Genomic DNA, 11,455 nt, shown 5'->3' with positions numbered 1-11,455 from the left:
TTACCGGAGAGAGAGCGCGTGAGAGAGAGAGAGACGGGCAGACCGGAGAACCGGGATTCGGTTTGGATTCGGGCTTTTTACGATTCGGTGGACTCGCTGCTGCTGCTGCGCGCGTGTGTGTTCGGTAAGTGAAGACTGAGCTGCGCGCGTGTGCATGTGTGCTCGGTACTGACTGTAGTGTCATGCCCTTACCGGGCTCCGGGTCCCCCGGTTTTCTTCCGAAGCTCCGTCTCCACATGGTCGGGCCGCGGGGCGTCTGGACCGGCCCGGGCTAACCGGAACGTCCTCGGCGGACCACTCCTCTCCGGCGGGGCTGTGGTCAGTTCTGTTACACTCCACAAAACCGGACCGGATCCAGTTCGGTCAGAGAGGGGGGGGGGAGGGGGGGGGGTGTGGTGCTTAAACAGGTGCTTTGATCATCTTCCTCCAGTTGAAGAACTGGGTGGAGGTTCGTGTCTCCCGGGTCAGAGCAGTAACTCTCTGTAATGGCTGTAGAGACGGTTGGAGGCTTCAGCTTCTGATGACGTGTGTTTCCCTGCTGGTGTTATCTACAGTGGATGGAGATACCAGTGAAGTTTCTCCATCTCCATTTAAGAAGATCAGAGCAGGGATTCGAACACATCAAAGTGTGTTTAGATAATGGTAAGTGTTTGAAGACACCACCACAGATGGATGTAAGTTTTTATCCCTCCATCCTTTTAATGTGTTGGGCGTAGGTTTCTGTCCCCCTCCATCCTTTTAATGTGATGGGTGTAGGTTTCTGTCCCCCTCCATCCTTTTAACGTGATGGGTGTAGGTTTATACCCCCCCCCCCATCCTTTTGACATGATGGGTGTAGGTTTCTGTCCCCCCATCCTTTTAATGTGATGGGTGTAGTTTTCTACCCCTTCATCTTTTTGATGTGATGGGTGTAGGTTTCTGTCCCCCCATCCTTTTAATGTGATGGGTGTAGGTTTCTACCCCTTCATCTTTTTGATGTGATGGGTGTAGGTTTCTGTCCCCCCATCCTTTTAATGTGATGGGTGTAGGTTTCTACCCCTCCATCCTTTTGATGTGATAGGTGTAGGTTTCTACCCCTCCATCCTTTTGACGTGATGGGTGTAGGTTTCTACCCCTCCATCCTTTTGTCGTGATGGGTGTAGGTTTCTACCCCTCCATCCTTTTGACGTGATGGGTGTAGGTTTTTTAATGTGGTGGGTGTAGGTTTCTATTCCTCCATCCTCCATCAGTTTAAGAGAAGGACAGTTTTGAAAGGATGGAGAGAGAGAACCTTACCTCTGACTGGTTAATGCTGTCTGGTGGTTCTCCTGGTTCTCCTGGTTCTCCTTCACTGATCTGCTCTGGGTGCCTGTGCGGCGTCTCTGTGGGGAGGAACCCCGTTCCAGTAGCTGACTCTCTCGGTTGCTTTCTGACTGTTCGCTGTTCTCAGTTCGGGCTCAGGGCTGCAGTCTGAACACGCCTGATTCACCTCCAGAGATGTTTGTGAAGCAGCTGCTGATCAGTTGCGTAAGATCGGTTCTCTGAGGGAACGGTTCCTCCTGTGGAACTCAGTCAAGTCTCATGTCGAGTCAAGTCGCTCCTCTAACCAGAGCCAGGATAAATAAAGACTGGGGCAGGAACGAGACCAGGGGTGTGGTTCTGATACTGGTCCCGGTCTCTGCTCTGTCAGAGGTGTGTTTCAGTCCCTAGTCCTGATCTCCAGTAGAGGACTGGGCGTGTCTGGTTCGGTCTCTCTAATGGTGCACTCCACCACAGCCTGTTCTCTGGAACGGGTCCCAGCTTCCTGTACATCAGCCAGTAAGAGCTAATGGCTTTCAGCTATGGCGTGTACTGGCGTGTACTGGCGTGTACTGGAGTGTACTGGAGTGTACTGGAGTGTACTGGAGTGTACTGGAGTGGGGGTTGTTCACCTTTGGTGTCCTAAAGAAGAGTCCAGTCTTGTGGTTGCTATGGCATAGCGCGTTAGCTCAGTGGTAGTGAGTGAGCTGCCAGTCTTTATTTTACTGGGTGAAGTAGTGTAGGGTAATCGTAGGCGTATCGGGTCGTGTCGGGTCACAGGCCTATGATACTGAACTGTCCAATAGTTGTTCTGCAGGACCACACCTGGAACCCGTAGGTATTTTTATTTTCAGTGTGGATGAAGAAGAGGACTCCTCCACACGGTTCGGCTGAGGAAAGAGGAACTGGGGAAGTCGATTTTCTCCAGAGTTCAGATTGTATGTGTGTGTGTATGTGTGTGTATGTGTGTGTGTATGTGTGTATGTGTGTGTGTGTGTGTGTGTGTGCTGCAGCTGTCCCTCCTCCGGGCTCTAATGGACTCTCTGTAAGTCAGCACTTGCTGACAGTAGCTTTAGTTCATCTTCTGCCGTCCTGCCCTCAGAACTTTGATTGGACCTGTGTGCTCGCAGACGATCGATCACTCCTGTTGTCCGCTGATTGGTCCTCCGGGATCTGCTGTTCTTCCACAGTGAGGGAGCTGATTGCTGTGGCAGAGATGGAGGAGAAGAACTGATGAAGTTCTTTTATAGACCAGGAGAGAGAGAGAGAGGAGCTGCGAGAGAGAGAGAGCAGAGAGAGAGAGCACAGAGAGAGAGAGGAGAGAGAGCGAGAGAGAGAGAGCGAGAGGCCTCATCACTGTTATCCCGCTGCTGTTCAGGTGTCCAGTCAGTGTTTTAATATTTTAATATGTTTTAAAAGATCAGATCACAGACCGTAAACACACACACGCACACATGCAGATATAAATGAGTCTGGAGTGAAGTTCTACTAACAGAACCCTGTGTTCTAGACGTTCTGAGGATGCAGAGTCGTGTAGGTAGATGTCTCGGCTCTGTAGTGGCTGAAGTTCTGGTTCTTTATAAAACGTGGGTTATCTGTGAGCTGAGGAACTGGGTTCTGACGGTGTAGTTACAGTTCAGGAACAGGGTCTTACACTCCTCCCTTCAGGACGCCTCCGCTGTGCTTCTGTTCTGTAGCTGAAGTTTAGAGAACCGCCGGTAAATGATGAGCTAACCCACATTTCCCCAACTCTGCCTCCACGCGCCTCCCAGGAGAGCTGGGCTGGAGCTCAGACTGTACGTGGTGTAGCGCCGCTGTCTGAGAGCCGCCGTGTCGGAGGCCGTCCTGCGAGCTGCATTAATACTCATTAGTGTGGCGGGTTGTCGGTGTGCCATGTTAGCGATGGGGTTCTGCGGCCCCTGGAGGCTCTAAAGCACCAACTTTATTAGCCTTGCACAGCGTCAAGCTACGACTAACGGGGCCTGCGGGAAGGAGAGCCCTGATACGAACAGGCTGCAGTAGAAACACGCTGGATTCAGCAGGAGTTCAGTCCTGCACGGGGTGGGTGTTGGGGGGTCCTGTAGTATGTGTTCAGTCCAGTATGTATTCTATGTATCCAGTATGTGTTCAGGATGTAATTAGGTATGAAGACGTGTGTAATAAGAGCGCAGTGTGGATCTGCCCCGCTGTGGTGGTGTGAGGGTTAATATTAGCAGGGTTTCAGTGAATATGAGGACAGCAGTCTGATTAAAGAGATTAATACAGCAGCTCAGACTGACATCTGATCACATCTGAGAGACGTTCTGATCTCAAAGCTTCTACTGAGCTGCAGTGAGGAACCCTGAGAAGGTTCTGAGGAGCTTCTGAGGAGCTTCTGGTGATTTCTGGAAGTGGAGCTCTGGGGTTTAGATCATATCCAGGTGTTCTGGAAGATCTGGTTGAGGAACATGTTCTCCAGAGAGAAGATCTGCCAGCCCGGGAGCTTATTATAGACCAGAAAACCCTGCATCCGCCTTAATCTGCTCCGGCCTACGCCTCCGACTCCGTACCCTCCCACCTGCAGCCTGTTCCTGAAGCCTGAGGTGCTCAGCCTCTCTCTGCCGTCTACAGACCGACTCCGGAACCCTCCTGCAGCTGGAGTAGAGTGCTGCATCGGATCTGGAGGTGTTATCAGTGTACCGTCAACATCTCTGCCATTACTGCGCTTACTATATTCATCTCGCTTCTGCTGGATAAAAACCTTGTATTTACAGCATTGACTGAAGTTGTCTCTTAGTGTGAAATTCCAGAGTTCTGAGGAGCTGCGGTCTCCCACAGTGCACTTCTGACTTGTAGCTGAACATCAGCTGAATGTGGACCACAGTGCCCTGCAGTGGTCCTGCTTGACTCCGCTGTGGTGGTCCTGCTGGAGTACAGACTGATAAACCCTGCTGTACATCCCTCTCTCTCTCTCTCTCTCTCTCTCTGTCTCTCTGTCTCTCTCTCTCTGTCTCTCTCTCTCTGTCTCTCTCTCTCTCTGTCTCTCTCTCTCTCTCTGTCTCTCTCTCTCTCTGTCTCTCTCTGTCTCTCTCTCTCTCTCTCTCTCTCTTTTTTCTGTTTTTTAAATCAACACATTAAATATTAATCAGACTTTTACACTTATTTTTTCAGAGCTGCTTATCTCTGACATTAGGGAGGGAGGGAGCTTGGTGGAGGGAGAGGGGTGGGTGGGTGAGTGAGAAGAGATCTAAACTGGTCCTTTACTCTATTTCCTGCTGTTTATTCATAGTTTCCATGGAAACTGTGGCCATGCTGGGTGGGTGAGTGTAGACATGGTGAAGCATTAGTGACTGTTCCTCCATCTGTAAACTCCTCTCTGATCTCCACCATTTAAACTCGCCCTCCAGGGGTCCTGGGAGAGCTGCTGTTACCCACTATGTCCTGCAGGGGGAGCCCTGATTATGTGCAGCGTTAGAGACATTAGAGATATGATTCCGTTAATGTAGGAAATGAACCCGAACTGACCACAGCCTGATCACCACTGACCACCTCCACCTGTTCAACATTTACTGGATGCTGTTTCCTGGTTTAGTGTGTGTGTGTGTGTGTGTGTGTGTGTGTGTGTGTGTGTGTGTGCGCGGCTGTACAGTAATGTTGCTGAAAAAAAGTGTCTAAAGTGCTGTTTCTGTTATTTTGTCCACCCTTGTAAGTTACCGTGGTGACAATAATTAAAAAAACATTGAGCACTGCGTTTGTGTGTCGCCCCCTGCTGGCCATGCTGAGTGTGTTTCTCCCTTTTGTGATTCACAGGCTGTTTGGAGCGTGTGTGCGTCGCCCCCTGCTGGCCATGCTGAGTGTGTGCACCACATTGCTGTTGGCAGCGTTCAGCACTGTGTGTTCCTCAGACTCTGACCCTCACACCCGCCGACACAGACATGACTCCAACCTGGAGATCTGTATCCTGAAACACGTGTGCAGGTGTGTGCAGGTGTGTGCGTGTGTGTGCGCGTGTGCGCGTGTGCGTGTGCGTGTGCGTGTGTGTGTGTGTTATGGTTCCTGAGTGTGTATCAGATAAGCGTCTGTTTGAGACGAAGAGGAAGGATCAGTTGAACGCTCTGAAGAACCTTGTGGAGCTCAACGACGTCAACCAGCAGTACAAGATCATCGACATCATGCTGAAGGGGCTCTTCAAGGTACACCAGACCACCCTTCACTCCTTCTCCTCTTCCTCACTCTCCTCACTCCCTTCCTTTCCTCACGCCTTTTAACTTACCTACTCTCTTTCACGTGTGTGTGTGTGTGTGTGTGTGTGTGTGTGTGTGTGTGTGTGTGTGTGTGTAGGTGTTGGAGGATTCGAGAGCTGTTCTGGTAGCCGCTAACATGCAGCCGGACGATCCTTTCCCACTGGATGACAAAATTAAAGAAGGTGAGTTTCCAGCAGGACTCAGACTGGAGGAGTGGAGGTCTGTCAGTTCAGGAGGTCTGAAATCAATCTCTCTCTCTCTCTCGCTCTAGCGTACTCTCATGTGGTGGAGAACACCGCGTTTTTCGGAGACGTTGCTCTGAGGTTCCCGCGGATCGTCCACCATTACTACGACCGTAACGTGGAGTGGGGGGGGCTGCTGCGCTGGGGGCTGCGGTTCTGTAACCTGACCGGCGTGTTTACAGAGGGCCCTCACCAACATGTCCTCACACTGGTGTGTGTGTGTGTGTGTGTGTGTGTGTGTGTGTGTGTGTGTGTGTGTGTGTGTGTGTGTGTGTGTGTGTGTGTGTGTGTGAGAGAGAGAGAGAGTGTGACTGTCTGTCTGCCTGCCTGCCTGTCTGTCTGACCGTCTCACTGTCTCTCTGTAGATGTCTCAGGAGCTGGGAATCACAGAGAAATCTCCAGACTTCATTAACCCGTACCGCACTGAGAGAGACGATGTGAGTGTATACACACACACACACACACAGTCAGTGATGTCAACCACTGACCACTGAACTGTATAATTCATGGTGGAGCTCTCTCTCTCTCTCTCTCTCTCTCTCTCTCTCTCTCTCTTTCTGCCTCTCTCGCTCTGTCTCTCTCTCTCTCTCTCTCTCTCTCTCTCTCTCTCTCTCTTTTTCTGCCTCTCTCTCTCTGTCTCTCTCTCTCTCTCTCTCTCTCTCGCTCACTCAGGTGCTCCACACGGCTGAGGCGTTCCAGAAGCTGCTGCGTGAGGAGCAGAAGAGGAGGAGGAAGGAGGAGAAGAGAAAAGAGATGAGGAAGGGTCCACGCATTTCCCGCTCTCGCAGCGAACTATAGCGCCCCCAGCTGGTCAATCACTGAGACAGGGCGAGAGAGAGGGAGTTAGATCACACAGAGATCTCTGTCAGAGCTACATCAGGGGTCAGAGGTCAGGAGCAGGAGAGGTCAGGTAGGGGTCAGCAGGTGAGCAAAATAATAAAAAAAAGGAAAGAGGAGCGATGGAGGTCCGTCTTAAAGAGAAACACACACTCGTCTGCTGCTTCAGGACGCTCCCACACAACGGACTGTCATTCCGGGCGGCACTCGGCTGCAGAGCGAGCCTCCGCTGTTTTCTACGGTTTACCTTAATATTAATATTAATAATATAAATAATTCAACTTTACTAAATTACACACGGTATATTTACTTCTCAGTCGGTTCCAGTCGACCGCTGTGTTTTTACAGCCTGTGAATTGTAAAGATTTGATTAGTCAGTGTTGTTGTCGTTAGTCTGGAGGCGGAGCTATGGGTTAAAGTGTGTTTAAATGATGAGTTTAATTACGTCTTTACAGCATTTGTAAATACGATCACTTAATTACAAAGGTGTGTGTGTGTGTGTGTGTGTGTGTGTGTGTGTGTGTGTGTTTCTGAAAGCAGGATTCATTCTTTAAATTGAAGGCTGTTGCTGGTATATCTGAACCAGTGCTGTAATAAAAATGACTGGGAAATGAGAATAAAGACTTTTTGGTGTTTTTCCTCCAGTAGGTGGCACCGCTGCAGACCTTTTACAGCATCTGCTTTGAACCATAGCCAAAGATCTTGCATAAGGGTCATCAAGAGAGAGCATGCCTATTCAAGTCGTCAGGACGAGAACTGTCCAATTTTTTGTCTGTATGGGTTTTGCTGGCACATGATTTAATGAGGGGGTAGAAGTCTCACTCCCTCACTCCCACTGGGTATCGAACCCACAACCCGGTCATCGATAGCCCGGAGCTCTATCCACTGAGCCCCCTTCATGGATTACAGTGGCGCTGTTGTGGCTGTTCTGAACCTAACCGAGCTCTTTCCTCTGTGCAGTTTAGTGTGAGGTCTGTCCAGCGAGCGGTCAGGACTTGCTGTGGGTGCCTGGGAATGGGGGTTGGTTAAGGGCATGAAGCCAAAACGCACTCAGACAGGTTTTCTTTCATTGACTGAAATAAAATGTGCTTAATTTACTGTGAAAGCCAGTTGTTTTGGAAGATGAAGAGGTCATCAACTGCCTTTTACACCCTGTCAAATTATCACAATGAATACTCCAACAGAAATATGCAGTTCTGTAAAAATATTTCCCTTTTAAGGGAGGGTTTTTTCCTTCTTCTGTAAAGTTGTGTCCTGTGGGCTCTGATGAAGAACTAGAGGATGATCAGCACTAACTGTGAAGCAGCAGATACAGAGCCTCTGTTTCTGACTTTACACTCTGATAGAGTGGACAGTGAGTTTAAACACTCCAGCAGCGCTGCTGTTCTGATCCACTCGTACCACCGGCCCAACACACACTAACGCACTCACCACCACCAGGTCAGTCACAATGACCCACCAGCCGGGACCTTCTGATTAAACCTTTATTGAAAGTCTCAGAATTAACTCCTATGGTAATGCGATGGTGTCCAATAGAGAAAATACACAATGAAACATACATGAATTTCAGACTAGTACTGCATCTCTGAGCTGCCTCCAGGTGGCGCTAGAGTAAATCAGTTTACCCAGTTAAGATACTTTGTACCTTAGGAACTGTAACTATGCCCAGGATGCCTCTGAGAACGACGGTGTGCTGCAGTTCTGTGTGAGGGCAGGTTGTAAGTCTGAAGTGAATTTTACTTGAGCGGATTAACGCGTGGAGGAGCTGAACGTTCAGTGGAGGTCAGTATAAAAATGTTTATTCCAGGTGATTTAGGAACATTTCTATTGATCCATTCATCATAAAATTCTGTAAAGATGGAGATACAGATGCAGCAGCTGATTCAGACGTTCAGTGAAACGTGATAAATCTACAGGCACAGCCGGTTCAGATCCAGTTCAAGACCAAACCCAACAGCCCAGATCAGCAGCTTTAATGTGTGTGTGTGTGTGTGTTAGACCTTGCTGCTGAGTGACTGTCAGTGATTGCCAGTTTGCACAGTACTGTTTCTCTGAGACCTCTACAGGAGCTCAAGGTCTTCCAGGGGTGTGGCAGCACCAGGTACATACTAAAGTATGACTCACTTCTCTCCACAGCTGCTCCACTTGTTGGACCTGCTGAAACCTCAGTAAACAACAGATCCAGTGAGAGGAGCTCTCCTTCTCTAGGCTTCCTCTTGCTGCAAAAGCAGAACGAAATGTAGGAGATTTTAAAGAAGCTGTTTGTTTGAGGCACTCTTTGAGACGGACGATGTGAAGATGGCAGAATCTGTCGAAGGTGAACAGGGAGGTGAGCTCCAGCAGCTGGTCGAGGAGGAGAACTCCTCTTCCAACAGCAGCAAACAGCAGAGTCAGGTCACCGACCCGCAGGATCAGATGAATTTGGATGTGTTTAAGAGAAAAACCAGCCTGCAGGTCGACATCACCTGTAAGTGTAGTAAACTACTGAAACAGAATTAAATAGAAACTTTTAAATCCAGAAGTTTAACTGAAACCAATAATGACCACCTCTCAGTTTCAGCTGTTTCAGACACAGCTGGACGCCAGGAGCAACCTCGTCAAGAGGAGCTGAAGAGCACACCTGGAAACACCTTCACGAGAAGGACCGTGTTTAAAAAGTTAAACAGTGATCCGTTTTCAAAGTCGATCTGAAGAAGAACATGAGGAGTCCTCAGGATGGAGACTGTGAGCTGTAAGAGCTGCTGGATGAGCACAGAGCAACTGAACAGTAAGCTACAGACATTTTAAAGACTGCTGAAGAAAGCAATGGTGAGAAGATGTGGGAGATGAAAGGACACACTAATGGAATTCAGGTTGTTTAGAGATGCTTTAGAACCTGGTGCCTCTTTTATGAAAGCTTTCTAGGAAAAACTACACAAATGATTTTACATTTGATGATTACTTATGATTCTAACATGACCAAACTCATTCAGTGTGGGAGTTTGGGGCGTTTGGGAGGTTTGGGGGTTTGGTGTGAAATGCTCAGTTCTAGATAACCTCCCCCAGTCAGAGCTGTGGTTCTACAGTGGAGGTTCTAGATAACCTCCCCCAGTCAGAGCTGTGGTTCTACAGTGGAGGTGAAGGGAAGCAGACGTATGAAGCTCTAATAAAAGCTCCTCACAGAAAGTTCTTCACCTAATGGTGATGAAGACGCTGCCTGATGCCTGAGACACGGTTCTACCAGAGTTCTGAGAAGAGTTCGGCTCTAGAACCTGCTTTTAAAATCAGATCATTAAAATGGTGGAGGGATACATGCTGCAGGGTGTAGTGCAGCTACAGAAAGTAGTCCCTAAAGAGAACTGCATTAGTGGAGATTCTCCACTATTTTACCTCCATCATCATCATCATCATCATCATCATCATCATCATCATTCCATATAAAACTCAGAAGACTTGTGTTGTAGCTGCACTGGTGGGTTTGGATAAGAGATAAATTATGGGCTGTATCTGTGTTGTTGTAGTCATGGAGATTTACAGATAATTTTAGCAAACTAGGACAATTACTACAATGTTTGGTAAAGATTAAACATGTGTTAAGTTAAACTACTGTAATATCATTTATTGAGGTTAATAATTGAGGGCACTGTAAGGCAGAGAACCCAGCTCCTGAAGCTGAAAGGGAAAGTGGAACACTTCAGAAAGGAAAATTCCAGCATGAATGACAGAAACCCTGGAGGAAAACTTCTGAAAGAGGTGAAACATCAGGAGGAAATGAAAATACATACTTCCTCAAAGCACGTATCAGTAGTTTACACTATCAGGAATCACTGTGTTGTCGTGCAATGCTTCATACGTCACTATTAAAACACTGCATTATGCAGCATTATCAACAGTAATAACAGCAGTTTTAGGGAGTCTTATGGAGTTTTTCTATAGTCTTTCACTGAATCTGTTTATTTCTGTTACGTTTACATGTATGGCATTTATCACACACTCTTATCCACACTGACGTACAGAAGAGTGAGACATTTCAGTGCAAGCAAACCTTTATTAAGTGCTGAATTAAATACTCTTGAAAGAGGTGATCTCCAGTCTGAGGACAATTGACTAGAACAGAAAAGTCTGGATGCTTCTCTTCCGTTCCGTTTTGAAGCCGAGCCATACTCGAAGCTCCACAAGCTCTTGGTAAGGATCGGGTTTAGACCGCTGCATCAGTGCGTCCACCTGCGTACCATGTTATCACAGAAAGCCTCACAGTTAATTCTGGGACTCAGGGGTCCCAGAGTCAAAGCAGGAACAAAGACATTGGATTTGTGTTTTTTTGGGGGGGTTTTTTTCAATTTTAGAGTGAAAACAGAGCATTTCACCATGCTGAAGTTCAGGCACCCAAGATATTTGAGCTCTCAGACTTGAATTAGCTTGTTAGGGCTGTGGCTTGTTCATAGTCATTAGGATAGAACTCCTTAAACCTCATCCCAACAATCAGCAGCCATGAGCTTCTCTACACAGCTGCTGAGCACTCTGACCATGAGCATAACTGATGTCCCTGGAGTGAACACAGCAGCACCCTCTAGAGGCAGATATAATCCTGAAGCCACAAAGCAAAACATTTGCAAGGCCAGAGTTGTACTTGATGTTCTGCAAAAGCTTGAACTCCACTGTTCTGCAGGTTTACTGACAAGAGCAATGTTCTATAGCCACATGAAGGTCCTGCCTCCATGATACACATTAAGACCAAATTAATGACCATACAAATAAAATGAGGCCACAGAATCCCTGAACCAATCTTTACAGGGTCATCCTTACACAGTCCTGCCATCTTCAAGTGTAGGGTACGGGTCAGTTCTGTAGTGGATTAAGGTCACGGCTGAGTTCAAACCTACAGTTTCAGACAGT

General features: G+C 48.0%; 1 protein-coding gene across 2 annotated transcripts; it reads left to right on the top strand.

The window, feature by feature from the left end:
* The first annotated feature begins 40 nt into the window (after positions 1-40).
* Positions 41-7,201, top strand: LOC140551581 (coiled-coil domain-containing protein 134-like). Of its 2 annotated transcripts, none has more exons than XM_072675056.1 (7): positions 41-124; positions 5,068-5,213; positions 5,329-5,450; positions 5,599-5,683; positions 5,773-5,954; positions 6,109-6,180; positions 6,416-7,201. In XM_072675056.1, exons 2-7 carry the CDS (start codon positions 5,105-5,107, stop codon positions 6,539-6,541), a joined length of 696 nt encoding a protein of 231 aa, XP_072531157.1. In that variant the 5' UTR covers positions 41-124; positions 5,068-5,104; the 3' UTR covers positions 6,542-7,201. The 2 variants fall into 2 exon arrangements, with proteins under 2 accessions (XP_072531157.1, XP_072531158.1); XM_072675057.1 differs by lacking the exon at positions 41-124 and adding an exon at positions 446-642.
* Positions 7,202-11,455: the final 4,254 nt, after the last annotated feature.

This window comes from Salminus brasiliensis, chromosome 3 (genome assembly GCF_030463535.1).
Source record: "Salminus brasiliensis chromosome 3, fSalBra1.hap2, whole genome shotgun sequence".
Classification (NCBI taxonomy): domain Eukaryota; kingdom Metazoa; phylum Chordata; class Actinopteri; order Characiformes; family Bryconidae; genus Salminus; species Salminus brasiliensis.
The sequence above is the reverse complement of the archived record's forward strand: the minus strand, read 5'-3'. Positions and strand labels throughout refer to the sequence as shown.